Source organism: Topomyia yanbarensis, chromosome 1 (assembly GCF_030247195.1).
Source record: "Topomyia yanbarensis strain Yona2022 chromosome 1, ASM3024719v1, whole genome shotgun sequence".
NCBI classification, from domain to species: Eukaryota; Metazoa; Arthropoda; class Insecta; order Diptera; family Culicidae; genus Topomyia; species Topomyia yanbarensis.
The window spans coordinates 27,493,102-27,514,502 of NC_080670.1; the positions used below are offsets into that span (position 1 = coordinate 27,493,102).

The 21,401-nt window shown below is 38.3% G+C and overlaps 1 protein-coding gene across 1 annotated transcript; it reads left to right on the top strand.

The window, feature by feature from the left end:
• The first annotated feature begins 4,645 nt into the window (after positions 1-4,645).
• Positions 4,646-20,026, top strand: LOC131677170 (adipocyte plasma membrane-associated protein Hemomucin-like). Its single transcript, XM_058956861.1, has 3 exons — positions 4,646-5,164; positions 18,691-18,899; positions 18,966-20,026. The coding sequence occupies exons 1-3, from the start codon at positions 5,061-5,063 to the stop codon at positions 19,964-19,966; spliced, it is 1,314 nt and encodes a 437-aa protein (XP_058812844.1). The 5' UTR covers positions 4,646-5,060; the 3' UTR covers positions 19,967-20,026.
• The last annotated feature ends 1,375 nt before the right edge of the window (positions 20,027-21,401 follow it).

Sequence of the window (21,401 nt, forward strand, 5' to 3'; positions counted from 1 at the left end):
TCCAACATTTTTACTAAAATACTACAACTACTAGCATTGTAAATGTGTACGTGTTTAACAGAAAATGAAAGCAAAACAAATCATCTTGGAAGAAGAAGAGAGCAAAAATATCGAAACAAAAAATAATCTAAATTTAGCGTGATTTGGTAGTTTGGTTGATGACAACAGTACTTCCCATATGAAAAATTTTAATTGAATGAAGGAAAAAAGACGGCGTTTGAGATACTAAGGTAAACAAATAAGGAATTCCACAAACAACACCTAATCTAATCTGTTAAGGATATTGCTGATACATTTAATGGAAACAGGCTATCATCTTAATCGGACCCGTCATGGAAACTGTGGAAAACTATAAATTATAAACACAGAAAACATTTAACGTGTAACAAGCAAGAAACCATGGAGACACAAGAATAAAACAGTAACTAATAATAATCAATTGGATGAAGCGAGTTGCATGAGGACAAAACAAAAAGTGAAACCTAAATTGATCAATAACCAATGTGAACACAGTGAGCAGAAAGTAAGTAAAACAAATAAAAAAATGATATTTATAATTGACTAATAAATGTAATTGGTTGTTTGTTTTGTATAGTTAGAAAAAGAATTTCCTTTAAAAAAAATCGGCTCCGGATCAGCGGACGATTGAAGTTGTTATCTCACAAACCAATCAAACGCAGTTGAACTGTTCAACAAGATAAAACAACTTTTTCGTACCATATTTTTCAATACTCAACAGGCAGGCCATAATTCATCCTGGTGTATTCGTAGATTCATGTGCGTATCGAAAGAAACCACCTAAGCTCGTCGGGGGCTGGGAGCATTGAATTTGGCCGATTCGAATCGAACAACGATGATGTAATCGGCGAAAAATAATTCTCGATGCGTCTCTCTCCCACAACACAATTACCGGTTGGGTGTGTGTGTGTGAGTATGCATCTTTCATTGCGTTGAATCAGAATCGACGGGTTAAAAATAATAGATCCATATCCATTCCATATTGGAAATGATAAACGGGGAGTACGGGGTATAGCGATCATCGATAATATACTAACAGATTCATAATTTGAAGAAAATCTTTTTTTCGTGTGCAAAATCTTACAAACTTTTGTAGATATACAGATTTTCACAACTTTCATGAACATTCAATTTCTAGATAAACATGCCAAAAGATTGTACACACAGGAAAAAAAATATTGGTAAAAGTAAGAGTGTTCCGCTCTTAGCAAAAAACAACCAACGCCAACTATTATGTTGAAAGTAAAACTTTTAAATTAATCAAGAATAATAATCAAAGTAAAAGTTTTCCTTTTCAGCAAATGAAGAATAGTATTCAAAACAAAAATTTTATATGCGTTGGTTGTTTTTTGCTAAGAGCGAAAAACTTTTATTTTTACCAACATTTTTTATCTGTGTGTAAGTGCAAATGAGAGCCTCTCTTTGTTTACTTTATCTACTGCGAATAACTCGGCCGCTTTTACATTTGATTCTTAACTCTTTACATAATATGCTAGCCGAAATCAAAGACATTTCACATTTTTGTCTAGATTTGTCTTTATTACACTGCAAATAATCTGCACATTGAACTCAAGTGTTTAACACTTAAATTTGCCGCATCTGTCTTGACACTTAGATCTCATGTATCAGACACTTAATAATGCACTTTTTTGAAAACACTATAATTCCAATAGATTAAATTTCATATGCATGACGTATTCAAGTTAAGTGCCTGAGAAATGGTTGTGGAATGTAATTCATATTAAATTTAAATTTGCATCAACTTGAATATTATATCGTTTGCTATAAAATACATGTGAACACATATTAATTTTTAAATGGGAGAACATTGGCATCTCAATGATTTAAAGATTTTTTTTGTATTATTAAATATTTTTTATTTGAATAAAACAAAATACATTCTGTGAAAAGAAAGAGTATATGTTATTAATATATTATCCTAACATATATTAAAATAAAAAAAAACATTTTTATAATCTAAGCGGCTTCTTATAAAAATTATAAGTTCTGCAAAATCATGGAGCGTCGATTTCGTTAGCTGCAAATAAAAAATACTTATATAAAACAAAACATTTATGATTTAATATACGGACACTTAAAATTTAAATGTGATGACACTCGATCATATCATCGAATGGCACACGTAAATTTTAAGTGTAATTTTATTAGGGGGCAAATGGAAAGTTATTGAATTCTCAGAGTGGCTTGAAACTTGAAATTTATGTGTAAAATCTCTTCGAAAAAATGTGTAGATTATTTGCAGTGTACTGAAAAATTTTCTCCCCGACCTTTGGCCCAGTTTGCACGTTGTGCCAGGTTGGTCGAGGCACACTTTGATTGTGAGTCAGCGAATGCCTGACGCACAAAGGAAGAAGACGAACTATGAAATGGAAACATCTACGGAATTTCAAAAAAAGATTAGCCTAATCCTAGTACACTCGCTGACTTCTTCAAGTCACCAAACTATAACATAGTAAGCATAGAATAATATCCACGTTAGCGAACATATCACAAAAGCTGACTAACCATGTTTCCGTTTCGTATTCGTTGAGGTTGAACCATACTGATTGACCAATATACATTTAACCAACCATTCATTCCACTTATAATTCTTTCTCTGTCTCATTTTAGCCTTTTTTTTTTGGGGAACACGAAATTATTGCGACACCGAAAATGTCATGCCAATTTTCTTATAATGTTTAAAATCAAACCAAAATTTTGGGGTAGTTTTATACATATATTTTCTTCAAAAATCAAAAGAAAAGTTAATCGATGGAGCCTTGAGTGTAAAATTGAACGCATTTTCGCTTGATGCCCTCCATCAAAGTCCTTACAGTGTCATCCGGTACCAGTTTCTCAGTTTTTTCCGTTTTCTTAACATGTCCTTCTCGTCTTTGACTGTCTTCTAGCTCTTCCGAAGTTCCTGCTTCATTATTGCCCAGCACTGCTCCACCGGGCGCAGCTCCGGACAGTTTGGCGGATTCATGTCCTTTGGAACAAAATGGACAGAATTGGCCTCATACCACTCCAGGACACTTAGAATAGTGGCATGATGCCAAATCTGGCCAAAATAGCGGAGCTTCATCGTGCTGCTGCAAGAACGGCAAAGGCGCTTTTCGAGGCACTCAGATTTGTAGATCTCGCCATTTACTATGCCCTTTGTCACGAAAGACATTTTCTTCTTCTTAAATTTGTCGTCCACATAGAACTTGCTCTTGCCGGTGAAAAACTCCAACCCCGAAATTTGCTTAAAATCGGCTTTTATATACGTTTCGTCGTCCATCACACAGCAGCCATATTTTGCCAGCATCTTCTCGTAGAGCTTCCGTGCCCGAGTTTAAGCCGTCGATTGTTGCCGCTCATCGCGGTTTGGGAAGTTCTGTACCTTGTATGTATGTAGTCCAGCTCTCTTCTTTGCATTCTGGACGTAGCTCTGCGACATGCCGATCTTTTTAGCCAAATCACGGCTTGAGACGTTGGGATTTGCTTCAATCATCTGCTTCACCTTTCCCTCCGTCTTTTTGTTCTCGGGTCCCGCTTTTCTTCCAGCCCCTTTGCCGTGGTCCAACGTCAACTGCTCCTGGAACCGCTTCAATACTCTGGAGACGGTTGAATAGTGAATGTTCAACATTTTTCCCAACTGCCGGTGCGACAGGTCAGGAAATTCCAGGTGTTTGGAAAGAATTTGTTCTCTCGACTCGCGTTGGTTCACCTTCATTTTCGTTGAATCGAAAAACACGACTTCGAGTTTGACAGCATGTAAACAATACACATCAATGAGAAAGTGTGCAAAATTTGGTTGATTTTTACCCAATGGTAAAAAGGTTATGCCCTGTTGAATGTGTCGCAATAATTTCGTGTTCCTTTATCCATGGAGCTGCGGAGAAATTGATTGGAAGTAAAGAAATCTACACAACAGATTAGATTATGAAAGAAATAATCTATGAACTGGACTGACATGTCTAAATATGTTAATAATAGCAAGTAAAATTAAAAAAAAATGAACTCCAGGGATTCTTGAGAGCCCTGAAAAAAACACAAGGTAAAGAACAAAAGATACGAAAACGGATTAGCTTATGAAATCGGCGGATCTCGAAGGAGTTAACTATTATATTGAAAAAGAACCACAAAGAAAAAGAACCAGTAACAAAAAAAACACATTGGACCTGCAAATCTTCAGAATGAATGAGAATCATTAATTTTGACCCATTACAGGCAGAGCTCGTCGGTAGAACCGATAATTAAGGTAATATCAAATATCTTAATTCCCTTGTACTTTATGGCGAAAACAAAAACTGAGAAACAAATAAGAAAGATGTATAGTTCATGGAAAATAAGGAAATGTACATTAATTTCGAGGGCGGCTCGCATTTTTGACTAGGGCAGAAGTGCTGATCAGACCCGCTCTACACCAAAAATATAATATAAGAAAACTATAAGAATTACTGCACACATATGCTGAGCTCATCAAATGGGTCATTTTTCGATATCAGACTCCGTCGGATCGAACGAAACACATGTACAGCATCGAACGAAAACCAAACCTTAAGACAATCGCCGAGCACTCAGTTCGCCCCCTAATCCCCCCGCAATGGATAGATAAAGCGTTTTAAGCAAATCACGCAGAGCTCACACGGTTCGTGTATGGTCAAATCCAACAAACTCGCTCAAAAGTTAACTGGCACTGGAACGATTAGCACGCAGCAGAAAACCGTTCGTTTGTTCTCTCTCTCTCTCTACCATCGGAAGAAGAAAATCTTGATCGCAGGCGGTGCATCGGTACAGTTTAGTGTACCACTACGTGTACCCGGTGAAGTCAGTTGGTTTTGTGGTTTCGGAAGCATAACGTACAAACAAGTCTGTGGAACAAGAAGCTTTTAGGCTTTGTGGCTTCTTCAACCGGCTGAGCCATCAACTTTCTCTTCTACGCTTCAAATTGGTTGAAGATCAGCTGTATCAGTAATCAGTATAGTGTACCGTTCGAAGGGTGTCGTATTCTGGTCGGGTGTTAATTACGATATAACTCGCACCGGATCAAAAAAATGGGATTCAAACAAAAAGTGTTTAAAGTTGGTCTGTTTGTGATGATAGTGGCGATTTTGCCGGGACTGCCACCCTATCCTACGTTTCCGTTTAAATCGTTCAGGTAAGCTATTGAATTCAATTGAACAGATGTGGTATGAAATATACACACACACCTAATAGAGCTTTCCATTAGGATGGTCATGTTCGTGGTTAAAGTTATTTGAAAATAAATTATTGCAAGCTCATTGATTTCATTAGTTACTTCGACATTGGGGTTGACGTCATTGTGGTAAATTAAGCAACCAGATAGATATGTACACATGTTACTACTACATATCAACGGTACTGGAACTTTGTACTGGTCGGTATCTGAATTTATCCGTAATGTGATAATTTGTCTTCTATTAACCATGGCCTCCGAATCATGAATTTCACTCGACAAGCGGAGGACCGTAGATTAATTTTCAAAATACTTTATTATCAGCATTTTTCAAAGTGTCTACCGCTCGACAGAGCAACAGATTTTCGACCTTCGAAGATGCTACTGCCTTAGAGCGATTCAACTGCGGTAGAACGTATGTAAACATATCCGTTTCTTTTAATCTGATACTATATATGTGCAGAACATTCTGAAGAAGAGTAATAGAGAGCCTCGTCATCAATTGCAGCACTTTGTTGTCCGTTTCTGTTATTGTTATAGTCACGTTTCACTAATGCCGCTTCTATCTGAAGCGAAACTGATGCCGTTTTTGTTTGACCCCGAAACTGGGCCGGGTTGCAATAATGCTGACTCGCATTGTTTACCAAATCTGGGTAATTAGTTCTGTAGTACGGCCAATGATTTCTTTTGTCTAGTATAGATCCAGTATATAATTTGAAAAGGTAAATAATACTTCGTAGTGCCCCTTGATGTCTATTAGAGCGTAAAAGTTTGCTATAACCTTCATCAGGTAATGTGATTTGGATTGGGGTTCTTTGATAATTGAATCGTTTTAATTGACGTATAGCCGGTTTTTTCAAAGTACCTAGTTTTCTCAGCCGATTTTCATTGTTGAACGTAACTGTATGTGCAAGCGATGCATATGGTCTAATCCGATAACATTAAGCATTTCGTCGAGTTGTTGCTCTATGGGTAACTCTCGAGTGCCAACAAATCAAAAATAAACGACAAAACGTTTGTTCGCTCGCCATGATCAAGGACACCATATGTTTTGGTGAAATGTCTGTAAAAGAATATTTAAAATGTCCGTAGAAGTGTGTACACTTTTATTTGTTGTTAGAGGAAACTTTGCCACTGCGACCACTATTCAGGTTATCTTTTGTGGCTGCCCCTGTTTGCTCTACATGTTACAAATTGCCCGAATCAACTGTTGTTAGCAGCTTGTTTGTTCACTAGTGTCGTCCCAACCGGGTAGTATATTATAAATGCAGCTGAAGATCTGTTTGGGACAGGTATGCATTGCCTTGTTTGCTTCCGAGTTTTCGGGCTTGCAACCTTTCTCAATTCAGCATTGTATTTGGTAAGAGCAGTCCTGTGGTTTGATTAGAAGAGCAAGAAAAATAAGAATTGTAATTTCTTTATAATTATTCACCCTATTAAATTGTCATATGATGAAAGCGGAGAAAAATTTGAAAGACATTTTAGTCTAATAACTTGAGAATTCGAAATTGTGGATACCAGAGCTTTATTTTATATTTAACTTTTTTCCTTTTTTATTTCGACTATGTTAGTCACATTTTCTTTTTACATTTTAACGACATTCAATTAGCTAGAGATTACTGGGTAGGGAAATTTATGAAAATTAGAGCCATAGTACTCAAGTGAGAGCAAGGATGTGAAGTAAACAGATCGAAAAACTAGAAGTGGCTTAAGGGTGTACCCCATATGGCATAATGGACGTTTGGCATAACGGGTTTGGCATAAAGACGTTTGGCATAATGGACATTTGGCATAATGCTTATTGAGAGGTAGGGACATTTGGCATAATGGACGTTTGGCATAATGGACATTTGGCATAATACCTATTGGGGGTTAAGGGACATTTGGCATAACGGACGTTTGGCATAATGGACATTTGGCATAATACCTATTGGGGGGTAAAGGGACATTTGGCATAATGGACATTTGGCATAATATTGGGGAGTGAATCCAAAATTATCATAATCAACTTTCGTCATATATATGATGTTTTATTTTGTTACTTGTTTTGTTATCAACAGAAAATAAATATTTTTCATATTATATGAATCACGCAATCTGTAAGTAGTTAGATGGATCGCAAAGAAAAAATGATTAGAGATAGGCACATTTGAACATATTTTTAATAGGTTGAAAGGGTCCTTTGGATTACGTGATGTAAATTTAGCAAGTGAAATTTCCGTAATTCGATAGCTTGAATAGTGAGTAACATGTAAACTGTACATTGTACAGTACTACAGTAGAATACAGAAGTATAATTGCGTTCTTTGTAAAGAAGGGCGAATCACTATACTTTTCATATACTATTTATTTATTAATATGCACAGAATAGTATACATATTGCGCGCACGAAAGGTTCCTCCATGCGCTTCGCACGCGCTGACGTGTAGAAATTCTTGCAGCCAAACCTGCGTGTTAGCGAAGAGTGTGGTGGTATGCTTCGCGCGCGCAGGGTTCGACTGAAAAATTCATAACGCCAAAAATACTCAAATGTTCTTTCCCAAATGTTAAAGGCGTCAAGAAAAATATTTTAAGAGAAAAAAAGTCATCCAACTTTTTCAATATTTTACATTAAATAAGCAGCATGATTATTTTTAATAAACTTCATTCGAAAACTGAGAAAAGCACACATTACATCTTTTCAACAATTTTTAATATCTTCTTCAGTTATTGCAGTATTGGAGATTAAATAAAAGTATTTTAAAAAATTAAAGCAAATTACTACTATTTGAAAGAAAAAAATACGTGTCAAATATTTTAGACAACCAAATCGAAACAAATGGTAAACAAAATTTGGGGCGGTAAATTTTATGTGGAATGCTCCATATATAATGTAAAGTAGGGCGCATCACAATTCTGTGCATAATAGTAATTAAGTATTATATGAAAAGCATAGCGATGCAGCCTTCTTTACAAATAACACAATTATACATCTGTATTCTGCCGTACATGTTACTTTTTATTCAAGTTATCAAAAAACGGAAGTCTTACTTACTGAATTTACACCACGTAATCCAAAGGACCCTTTTAACCCATTAAGAATAATGTGTGTAAATGTGCCTATATTTAGTCGTTTTTTGCGATGATCCATCTAAATACTTATAGATTGCGTAATTCATACAAAATGAAAAATATTTTTTTGAGTTGATTCCAAATTACGAAATAAAACATCGTATATATGACAAAAGTTGATTATAATAATTTTGGATTCACTCCCCTATAAATACCATGCCATTTTATGCCAAATGTCCATTATGCCAAATATCCCTTTACCCCCCCAATAGGTATTAAGCCAAATGTCCATTATGCCAAACGTCCATTATGCCAAACGTCCATTATGCCAAATGTCCCTTCACCCCCAATAGGTATTATGCCAAATGTCCATTATGCCAAACGTCCATTATGCCAAATGTCCCTACCTCTCAATAAGCATTATGCGAAATGTCCATTATGCCAAACGTCTTTATGCCAAACCGGTTATGCCAAACGTCCATTATGCCATATGGGGTACACCCGTGGCTTAATATCGTACGGGCTTAATCTTTGTCTTCTGTTAATGAGGGTCGAGCTTAGGCAGTATAACTACGAATCACCCGAGTTCACTAACATGTGTCCTGGTATCGATAGACGTGTCCATCTTTACCGTGACAACCGACGATATATTTAACATTTGTTAAAACAAACGTTCTTAGAGGAGTTGTCTACTTTATGTACTAGGTCAACAAAACCGAGTTTTTTGTTTGAATTGGCAGAATACTTTACAAAACGTTCAGAAACCAATTCAATGTATTTTCGAAGAGAACAGCGCCAAACAGAAATGCAAGCACACGGACGTATCCGTCCTCTTCTGCGTTCGTTTCTTTACTGGTGGTACCGGTTGTTGGATTGCAGACACTGGGAGTATTTTATTGAGTGAATATTTGTTTCTGTAAGATCCACAAATCTTGGTTTTGAAGCTTTTTGTGGTTTGGCATAAGATAACGATGTGCTGTTAGCGGTTATAGTAGGCGGACTTTGCTTAGCTACTTCTGTACAATGTTTTAGGTGGTGCAGTGTTTTTTGGAGAATTTGCGCATAGGAATCTGCCCTGGGTGCATAACCGGTGTTGTCTGATGAGATGTTCCATGTTCGGTTAATATGCATAAAATGGTTTTGTAAAAAGGAATTAGTTTGTTCACAAGCATTCTCACCACAGGAAAAGGATTAGAATTACCCTGGAAAATGTTCCTCAATGTTATTAAATCCATTTCTCCGTACCTTGATATAAACTTTTTTTTTTATCGCCATGTCAGGAGTGGGCAGAGATAAATCGTGTAAGCGCACCTGTTTAGAGCCGTTGTCTATATATACGGGGATGCTTTAGTTAACGTTGCCGCATTCGTTGGCGTGTTGTATGTTGTTTCGCGTAACGAATGACTGTGATTAATGTTTTATATGGTGCAATTGTAGGATATTAGCTCCTGCCACATTGAGCACCTTTTTCACTTTTAGTAATTGTTTCACTTCTCGAATAGCTGGTCTCAAAGAACATTTCCAAAAAAACAATAGCAACACAATTTATCCACAGTGGGGCTAGTTTTTGCCGGGGATCTATGGCGGAACGATTTTAGCTTGGACTCCGGGAGGGATGAGTAGGTAGACTGACCTTAATTAACCGGTAATTGAAATAAATTTTTATTTGTATATTTCTATATTTGTATTTTTATAGCACTTTAAAATAATTTTTCGCCAAAAATGCTTTGTGTTAAGATGGAACACTAATTTTGGGCGTCGCTAGAGATGTTTGTGATATCCATAAGAAGCCAATTGCTATGTGCCAAATAAGGAAATCAAATCAGTTCAATTCAGTCACCAGTACTAGCAGTCGTTTACCCGCTGTACTCGCAGTTGTTTTATTTGCGTTTAATTCCTTATTACTGCGTTCTGTGTCATTTTTTGTCTATTACTGCATATTCCAACAGCGTATTAAAACCGACTTCTACATTAAAACTTCACATTCCTTTCCAAAAAACCTCCATAAAAGCTATGATTAGAAAATTTTCTCGGTTGTTCTATATTTTTAATCCTACAACGGTTTTGTGGGGTACATTTGTACCCCAGAGCTATTTGCAATCCCTGTTATTCCGTTACGGTTTATTTTAACTGCAAGCAAACTTTATCATAAATCAATTTGATTATTAAACTTCCATTAAAGCTGGTGCAACCTATTTGTTTCACTTAAATAACCTAACAGTGCCTGCTTAAAATTTGTCTGGGGTACAAATGTACCCCACAAAACCGTTTACGTTAGTGTTTTATCATGTGTATATAATTCGGAAAATTTATTATATCTTTTTTATAAGCAAAATATCGATACATAGTAACTTGCGTGAAATTGTATAGGCTTCATCACTGCTGAACAATTAAATCTGTTATTTGATTTAATAATGCTACTATAGCAAAGTAACTAGAAAAGGCGCTTGGATCGTAATCGTATTTTTTGGTTTTGATGTCAAAATATGATTTGTATATAATATGTACTACGCACCACTCAATTCCTCATCTTCTGTAGCCCAAGTTCTGGAACGTACAATGCACTGGTCTGTTCCTTCATCGCCTATTTTAGCTTCGTTACTGCATATTGCTGTATATTTACTATTTGTATTGTATTTGTATTTGGTGTTCAAGCAAGCATCGGAATAAATGCACTTTTTGGTCGGTTTTTGAATTATTTACTATTTGTTCAAAAGGCAATTTAATAATATTTACAACGCCGTATAGATAGTAAAAATCGGTTAGAAGCTTCCGAAGTTATAGCAATATTAAGGTTCAAAAGGGATGTTGACGTATTTTTAGGACAAATTGTATAAAAATGAAAATGTGCATAAAAAATTTGCAAAGCACGATTATTTTTGAAAAGGCTGCTTTGATTGGCTTATTTTTGAATAAAACTATCTAATTTAATTATAAATTCAATAAAAACTAGGCATATTAGAGCGGTTTTAATTCTGGGGTACGAATGTACCCCACAAAACCGTTTACGTATAGAAAAAGTTACGAAACCGTTGTAGGGTTAAACGAGAATTACGAGCTGAATTTGCTACCTTATTCTTGCTAACAACAAAAGCTAAAAACTGCTCCACCGCTACCAACAGATAAATCTACCCGTGTATCATTTTGTCTAAACCACAGAAGCAAAATATCGTAGGGGAACCCAGGGCTAGTTGGCGGTTGAGGTAAGTTGGCGGAATCCCTTTTTCTCTGTTTCAATTAGACATAGCACTGGCTCTTCTTGTGTACCTCAAGTTAGGTAAAACCCGTTATCCAATGTGTTTTTGTTGCAAAACGATTTGTTTGGTGGAAGTTGTGGGTGATATTGTTTTCGAGTATACCACGTAAATGTTCTAAATTTTGAATGCTTTGCGTTATTTAGAGTGATTTTAAATCTATTTCCCGAATGATTATATTTTTCGATAGCGCGTGAAAAGAGCATCCGTATAGATATTACATCTATCCACAAACAAAAGTAATTTTTTAAATAATTTTTAATAAAATATGCGGTTGAGGCAAGTTGGCGGTGCTGCACGTGGGATAAGTTGGCGGTACTATTTACAGTGCAATAAAATCATGAAATATTTTTATTTCTGGAATTCACTCCAAAGTAATAAAATCTTTTTCTTGTGTATCTCGCCAATGTAGGAGACATTTATTCCGGCCAATTGCATAAAAAATTTCGAAAATTCCGGGGTATTGAAACTGAAATATAATAGCAAATGTCGGTTAATATACAGTTTTCTCGAAAAGACATTCAGCACGTTCCAAAAGGACCCTTTAATTGAATCTCCATTTGATTGCTTAGTTTTTGGCGTATAGCCACATACCGCCAACTTACCCCGGGGCCGGGGTAAGTTAGCGGGTTTTCCGCGTCACATATTTTTGTCTCTAAAAATGGAGACAATGCATCAAACATTTTAAAAAAATCGGCGATAAAAATTGAAACCAAAAAACCCCGCCAACTAGCCCCAGTCTCCCCTACTTCAACCTACTGTGTCGAACGTGAATAAAAATGAATGACGATCAAAGCGGAAAATGGCCGTACTGTGGTCAAACTGTATTCCTGTTTACTTTTCGAGGTGTCCCTTAAAATTACCTGTTGGAGAAGTTAAAAATATCAAATTTGCAAATGGAGGTAAAGATGATCAATGTCTATACCTTACAATTTCATAGTTGGACATAGTGTACTGATTATTTTTCAGACTAATAATCAAGTAGAAGCGTTTATTGCGCAAAATTAAATATATCATTGAATGTGGCAACATGAAGTCAGTACCTCTGTATATATAAAGGCGATGACACAAACGTGGTGCGAATACACGATTTTCTCCATATACCTCTAATAAGGTTGTTAACCTTTGTGTACATTTTTAACAGGGCAAAAGAGTACCCGGGAACCCGCTAATTGAAAAACTCGTAACCATAGCAATTTTAGCAACAGCAACATAGTTTGATATATGAATGAATATATACAAGTCCTCTAATCAAGATTCAAATAAGTAAGTTGAGAAGGGCCCGTCAGTAACACTAGCCTTGGGGCCCGCCGCCGCTCTCGACGGCCCTGGCGAAAGGTATTCTAGTAGGTACTCACCTCTGGTATTTATATCCGTACTACCCCATACTGTGTGATATGCATTGTCAGCATATCCACTGATAAAGGTCTTGTTTATGCTTCTGTAGTACTTTATGATGGCGCCGATTTCAGAAGGTGGTGCAGTATCCGCATCGCCAGGGAATCTCCTGCTTGTCCCTAGCCGTCGGTGCATTCACTGTTAATGCAACGTCTCGTTGAATGAATTCTGTAATTGGAGAGAACTTTATTGCTCCATTTATTAGAACTGCAGCTCTTGGAGTTGGCTGGACTTTAGAATGTACTACACTTGTGAGCTGAGGAATTTTATTTATCCATCACGGCTCCTGTATAAAATTGATGTCTAGGCGTCCTTTGGTGAACCTCCTGGCATAGACGTCCGTGGCAGCGAATGCTGCTCATTGCTTTGGTGTTTTAGGCCGTCGAATTTTGGTCCCAATACTTTGTCCCCTTCATTTTGCCGACGGCTAGCCGCAGGCTGTGTGCTGCTCGACATACCCGTGGCCTTCTTTGGCTCAGCACATAGCTTCGGTTCTTGCCGTTTGCTCACCTTCGCCTATAGTGGGTTTCGTTGTATCCTCTCCTTGCGTATCAGTTCGTGAGCCGTGGTAGGACGGCCAGCGATGCACTCATTACCGTTGCTGCAGGTTTGCTATCATCAGAAGTCCGTCGTGAAATATTCCGCGTTGGGTCATCCATGGGACCTTTCCAATCCATGCTTGCCTAGAACTTCCACATCCGGCGAAGACGGTAGCGCCCTTCAACTAGCGCATTCTAGCTTTTCCGAATACGCAGTTCGGGTGGTTGTGTTTGGAGAATATCAATTTCACTGAACCACGACCCTCCCTTTCAGCGTTCTGTACAGAAATTGTCGTTCTGATTCTGCACCAGGCGTTTTCATCGAACCCGTCTATGCTGTCGGGAAAATACCCGATATACAGCGCCTGTTTTGGAATTTGTGACGCTGCTGCTTCCAATGAAGCGCCTTTCCCGGGATTGATCGTAGCTATAATATCCTGCAGCCTCTTAACTGTATCCTTAGCTGAACAGGCCATTTCGAGATATCCTTGTTTTTATGTGCACTTCCTAAAGTTGTATCGCGTATTGGTTGAGCTGTGCTTCATGACGCTTTTGATCAGTGGGTATCGAGTAGCATTCAGTTATTCATAGCTGAGGGGGTATTCGCGGGGTAATCAATCGGAGTGATGACCATCGAATTCGACTTAATTATTTCGTTGAATTGGGCGCTGCTCAGTTTTTTGTGTCGTTCTTGGCTTACCCCTGGATCTTTTTCGGTTTAGACTCCTTTCTGCACCCACTATTGTTCGGTGACTCGGTGTCCGTCCGACGCAGTCGCTTGGCTGGTGCCTTCCTTTTTGGGATTTTTGCCAACTCTAGCTGTTGCCTACTCTAGTAGTCAGCGCGTCCACTTTCTGCATCACCAACTTTGGCGCCGACAGTAAGGATGGCAACTCTGCGAACGGGCAGCATGGTATGACCGTCTTGGCGCGGCTCAGGTATATTAACTCTAGTACCCAACTGTCACATCGAGTGAGTAAGCAGATTCTCTACATAAGGAAGAACAAAAATACTTATCTCTACGGCTATTTTATATTAAATTAAAATCAGTGAACTAAACCTATCGCTTAAGATTAATGAACTACATCTAGTGAACTAAATCTAGTGCTAAATTATTTGCTTACTGAAGCTATCCGTTCAATGCAAAAACGCACTAAACAGTGGTAAGAATTTGTACTTAATATCTAACCTATGAACTAACAAATGAATCTTATAAACTAGATAGTAAAGCTATTTCCATACGGCGATTAAAGGTTGCCTCAACGCTACCGATTGAATTTGAATAGACGATAGAAGGGAACTAAACGTGAGTAATAATAACAATATTAAATCATTTATTCTATGGCTTAACCTACATAATTACAAGTGGAATAGAAACTAAATAATGTAAAACTTAATACTTATAGGAAAATTATATCTCTCTACAACCGGATCGTGCGTTTTTATTTCGTTTCCGGGCGAGATCATAATCTCGGAAATATCCCGTTGAACTAAATTCAACACTAGCGCTTCAGCGGGTTTGTGGCCGTTTCTCAGTAGCCACCCATAACGTTATTCTTTGCTCCGCTTAAGTGACGAGTTCCTCGCGTTCCTCTTGTTTTATTCTCGAAGCCCTCCGATCTACCGGTTGGTCAGTGTCCTCCTTGAGCACTGTCCGATCCTCGTCTCTAGTTGAAAGTTGAGAATGTACAAATTGCAGGCACAGCATCCTCCAACGAGCCACTATACAGCAGCTCCTCAAGTTTGTTTTCCGCCAACGAATTTGTTTTAGAGTCTCTTTCAAACGCATTGAGCGAATTGAACGGCTGGATGTGGTTGGCTCGAATCAAAACTCATCAAATGTAAACAATGATCATTCTGTAGCGTCAAACTTGCGCCAAGATGGCGAAATGATTAGAGTTCAGCGGGGAGCTGGAGCGTTGTCAGAATTATGTTATGGGAAACTTCCGATAACCATCCGATACACTTCTGGAAGCTCTGTTTAAGGTGACTGAGGATATAACTGAAGCCTAGCAGCCGCAGCGGCGCAAAGCTGCTGAGGATAAGCCGCCCAGCAAACCTGTGATCCACTCATTTGCCCGGCTGACTTAAACATAGGAGGTTTAAGTCCGACTGGGTGGTAGGGAAGACGGACAGCAAACGAAAAAAGCGATTTGGTGGTGGAAGCAAAATAAAATTGGCAACGCTAGCAAAAATTGCACATAAATGAGCACTCCGGATGATCCTATTGTCAATTGGCATTGCGACGAGTTTTGATTCTAGCCAATCCGCATCAATCTATCATCCGGAAAATGATGTAACGCTTATCAGTTTGGTAAGCCGCTACGAGGACCTTTTCAGCAACGACACGTCCACTCTAGACAACGCAAACAAGGCTCGATTGCTACTTCGGAAGTTTTTTCCAATGCTTACCAACGTCGATTGTATTCTTCCGACTCCGAAGACATGGTTACAGAATACATTGTGAGGAATCAACATTAGTGCGACAAATGATAACCAGTTTTAATGTGATGTATTTGTTTGCGGGCTACTGCCTCCTAATGACACAGAAGACCGTTGGAGTCAGCTCTCGAAAAGATTCCCTGGCCACACTATCTAAAATGATTGATCCCGGCGCTAGTCGACAAACACACGCCTTCCAGTCCCGAACAACGAATCCTCCGCCAAAAAACCCACTTTACGATGACGGTCGCTTTTGCTTTTTTTTCTTTCGCTTCCGCTTTCTGACATTGACGTTTGTCAGATTGGAATTGACGTTTGGCAGATGGGTGGAATCGTTCGCCCTGTGATTGTCGAGTTTTCTTGTACGTACACATTAATCCCCGACTCATTAACACTCGGAATACCAAGGGGGTAAAAAGTTACGCGGACTACCAAGGGGGTCTAGAAAAATGGGAACGCTTACTTTGACCGGTCATATCTCAGCCGTTACATAATCGATTTTAAATCTGTCTTCACCAATAGAAAGATATGTCTTTTGTGAATACGTCAAATTAAAAAATAGAAGAATAGAGTTGTCTATCGTAAGTTACAGTAAAAAGAGTATAACAATGTCAGTGAGAAAAAAAACGCTTCTTTGACTTGCCATATCTTAGCTGTTTGCTCACCAATTTTAATTCTTTCTTCACCATTGGATAGGTAAATCTTTTATAAAAACAGTGAACAAAGAATGATGGAAATCAAATTTGTATATCTGAAGTAATTGTAAAAACAGTAATTTAGTCAGTACAGAAGAAATGAGTTTTTCTGTTCAAACAATCGTATCACGACCGTTTGTCAACCAATTTCAATTTTCCTTACACCAATGCAATCCTTAGAGCTTCTAGACTTGTAATATACGCAATAAATAGTAGATTTTCAAAAATTACTATACTTTTTCGAGTTTTTAGGAGATAGGATTTTTACAATGTACGTGGCATACGGATGATTGAAATTCTTTGCGACTTGTTAGTTTTACGGTTTGAAAATTACCTGTTTACTCAATAGTTCTACATATTATACATGGATATTATTATATCAAAATGTTTGCACGAACGTGGAGAAACACATTAATGTATGTAAGTTACTAAATAATAGAGTGTGTTAGGACGATTCAGTAAATACGAAGAAGTTCAGAATTTTAAAATATTCATCATAAAACTTTAAATTTGAAGCGATGACCTATACATTTTAATACACCAGTCGATTGTAATTGATGGCGGCTACAATTTCTGAAAAAAAACACATTTTTATATTTTCTCAAAAAATAGCCAAAAGTACGTAGAAGTACAGAAATTTCATTTAATTGGCAAATAACGTCGAATTTAAAGTGATGGCCTATACCTTTTTATATACCAATCGATTATAATTGATTTTGGTTACAATTTCTGAAAGAACTATTTTTATATTTTCTCAAAAATAGACAAAAGTACGTAGAACTACAGTAATTTCATTTAGTTGACAAATAACTTCAAGTATTCAAAGCTATCACCTATGCAATTTATTCACCAATCGATTGTAATTGATTTTGGCTACAATTTCTGAAAGAACATATTTTTATATTTTCTAAAAAAATAGACAAAAATACGTATAAGCACAGAAATTTTATTTAGTGGGTAAATAACGTCGAATTTTAAGGGTTGATTTATACTTTTTTATACACCAATCGATTGTAATTGATGGCGGCTACAATTTCTGAAAGAACACATTTTTATATTTTCTCAAAAAATAGACAAAATACGTAGAAGTACGGAAATTTGATTTAGTTGGCAAATAAGGTCAAATTCAAAGTGATGACTACACTTTTATATATACCAATCGATTGTAATTGATTTCGGCTACAATTGTTGCAAGATAAACTTTTTATATTTTCTTAAAAAAAAAACGACAAAAATACGTAGAAGTACAAAAATTTCGTTTGATTGACAAATAACTGCAAATTAAAAGGGATGACCTACACTATTTATACACCAATCTATTGTAATTGATGGCGGCTACAATTTCTGATAGAACAATTGTTTATATTTTCACAAAAATTAGCCAAAAATACGTAGAAGTACGGAAATTTGTAGTTATGTGCCAATCAGACGAAATTTCTATACTTCTACGTATTTTTGTCGTTTTTTTTGGGAAAATATGAAAAGTTTATCTTGCAACAATTGTAGCCGAAATCAATTACAATCGATTGGTATATATATAAAAGTGTAGGCCATCACTTTGAATTTGACCTTATTTGCCAACTAAATCAAATTTCCGTACTTCTACGTATTTTGTCTATTTTTTGAGAAAATATAAAAACGTGTTCTTTCAAAAATTGTAGCCAAAATCAATTACAATCGATTGGTGTATAAATTGCATAGGTGATAGCTTTGATTGGTGTATAAAAGGGTGCTTACAGAGTGGCGGCGAGAAGCTGAGCTGGGGCTGGAACTGACATTAGAGTGCGAGATGCGAGAAACCTGTTTACTGCAAACCAAAGGATGGATGTCAGAGTGAAAGCAGAGCGGATCGGCGCCGACTGCCTGCTTTTACTCTGACAGGCTCTATTTGATATGCTGCGAGCAGGTTTCTCGCATCTCGCATCATACTGTCAGTACAAGCGCCTGCTCAGCTTCTCGCGGCCACTCTGTAAGCACCCTAAGCACCCTGACATCACCCAATTGGGTTGCAGCAAGCAGATTTCTCGCATTCTTATGTCAGTTCCAGCACCAGCTCAATTGATCTGCTCCGTCAATTGATAATCAATTTATTATCTGCTCAATTTCAGTGTCACTCCATCTCGTCCCCTGGAGGGCGTCCTGGCCCCCAATCAACTGCTGAATAACGCCGAACATTTACTGGAACATCAACTGGTATCACCGGAGACCATCCTGGTGCGAGGGAACACAACCTACGCCACGGTGTATGGTGGAAAAATCTTGGAGATCACCAACGGTGATCAGATTCGGGTGGTTGTCAAGTTCGGAAAGGAATGTCGTAAGATGTTTTAAACCTATTTGGTACTTATCGTAAGCATACTATATTTTTTTTTTCTTTTATCAGAGGGTCACTACGACGAACGAGAATGCGGTCGGCCACTGGGGATGGCCTTCGACACTCAGGGAAACAATCTGATCGTGGTTGAAGCGTACACCGGAATCTGGCAGGTACAGATCAAAACTGGCGAAAAGAAGCAACTCGTTTCGCTGGATGTCGTCATCGAAGGAGGAAAGGTGTCACGGAAACCGAAGGTTCCGAATGCGGTTGCGGTGGCGAGAAATGGCGACATTTATTGGTCGGATACTTCGTCGGATTTTATTTTCGATAACGCTATGCTAGCGATGCTGGTTAACCCTTCCGGTCGGCTGTTGCATTATTCACGGGCAACCGGCAAAAGTCGAGTGCTGATTGATGAGGTGTACGGAGCGAACGGAGTTGCTTTGAGCAAAGATGAGAGCTTAGTTTTGGTCGGAGAGCTTGGCGGACAACTGATTCGGCGGTACTATTTGAAGGGGCCGAAAACGGGAACCTCGGACATCTTCATCGATGGATTGCCAGGATCGGTAGATAATTTGGAGGCAGATGAGAACGGGATCTGGGTTGCGATTGTGATCGCTGCCGATCAGGACAATCCTTCCCTGCTGGCCATGTTGGCCCCGTTCCCTAATCTACGCAAGTTCTTCGTCAGAATGCTGAGCCTCGCGGAACTTCCGTTTGAGTTTATTTATCAGAAGACGGGCAGCCATTTGGCACTGCATGTGACGAATTTCATTGGGAACTTGGGGGGTGTGAAGGTTTTATTTCCCAAGCGGGGGACAGTTCTTCGGCTGGATTGGGAGGGTAACATCGTGGCGGCTCTGCACAGTGACGATGGTGTGACGAATCTTATTGCGCACGCCGTACAGAGTGGAGAGTACCTGTTGCTCGGTTCACCGATTCATCCCTGGATTGGTAGGGTTCGGTTGAATGAGGAAACCTTGAAGATTGTGAGATCCAAGGGTCGGAAAGAACAGAAACCGGCCGTAAATGAGAAATCGAAGCAGAAGGTTCACCATGAACTGTAGGATTTAATGGGTGTGTGTTGGTAGTTATTAAAATATAAATAATAAATGTGATTACTGAGATTTTTTACTGTTCTTTTTTATTTCGACTAATATGTAGTCACATTTTGTAAAATGAAAGTTGGCTATATCCAAATCTAGTCCAAAATTGTCCCAAATCATAAATGGTTCTTAGGAGGTAAAAATAGGTGCACTCACCTTAATGGCGTTGGCCGTCGTCATCATACGATCCCGGGAATTGCTTGAGAGTTTCCTCTCCGTTGGGCCCCATGACGTTGTTTTGTTTTCCTTTCCTCCCTATCGTCCCGGTGCTACTCGTGCGGTTGTCCGAAGTTGGCAAGAGGTGCATTCAATTGGTTCGACAAAATTGAATGAGAACACGTCGACTTCTGACTACCGTTTGCCTCGCCTTTTCCTCGATAGGATCACAACAAATTTGCACCATAAAACCCGAGGACCGGTTCTTACGATTCGGACATTGTTTACGTCACACGCCGTTGCCCGAAGCCGATGGCACTTGTTTGACCATAAATTCTGGTCCAAGCCTTCCTACTGCACCACTAAACGACCGAACCAGACCGAAAGAAAACTGTCGAACCAACAAAAGCGCGAAACTTTTCACTCAAACGCCCGGAACGATAGACGCACCTTTCCCGGTGGCGGCAAACCTCCTTCTTCCCTTGACTTTTTCCTGTTTCGCCCTTTTGCCGTTTTTACCTACGTCCGGTTTTTGTTGCCAGACAAATTTTTGCTTGTCAAATGAGTGTTTTTATTCGCACACCTTCTTCTGTCGGGTATGCCGTGCACGCTTATCACAAATACTTCAATGGACCATAATTTAATTTTATAATTTAATACAATATGCACATTACCTTGACCATTATGTGCAAACATAACATTTTTTTTTTACTTTTTAATGACATTCAATTAGCTAGAGATTACTGAGAAGGGCAATTTAGGAAAATTTAGAGCCATAATACTCAAGTGAGCAAGGATGTCGTATATAGAGATTGGAAAACTAGAGGTAGCAGGGTCTTTGAAAACAGGCTTAACCCTTAAATGTATGAATGGCATTTTTTCTTGGTACTCGTTTTTCAGGTTAAATACAATGTATACCTCTCGTTGAGGCTTTATATCACGAAATTCGGCAACAGTATGCATTTAAGGGTTAAAATCTTGCGGGTTAATCTTTTGTCTTCTGCTGACAGGAGTCGAGCTTAGGCAGCATAACTACTAATCACTGCTGCCCAAGCTCGACTCCTGCCAGCAGAAGACAAAAGATTAGCCCATAAGATTTTAGCCTGTTTCTAATGACCCTGCCACTTCTAGTTTCCCGATCTGTATATTTCACATCATTGCCCTCATTTCTTTATTGTGCGAAAATTTCTTTTAACACGACGGTACGGCTCGAGTTATTTTTTATAATTCCTAGCGTGAG

Bases quoted from the DNA above. Each gene is read 5' to 3' on its own strand.
- LOC131677170 (XM_058956861.1), top strand. From the start codon at position 5,061: ATGGGATTCAAACAAAAAGTGTTTAAAGTTGGTCTGTTTGTGATGATA. The intron at 5,165-18,690 runs GTAAGCTATTGA...GCTCAATTTCAG, and splicing joins TTTCCGTTTAAATCGTTCAG to TGTCACTCCATCTCGTCCCC. The intron at 18,900-18,965 runs GTAAGATGTTTT...TTCTTTTATCAG, and splicing joins CAAGTTCGGAAAGGAATGTC to AGGGTCACTACGACGAACGA.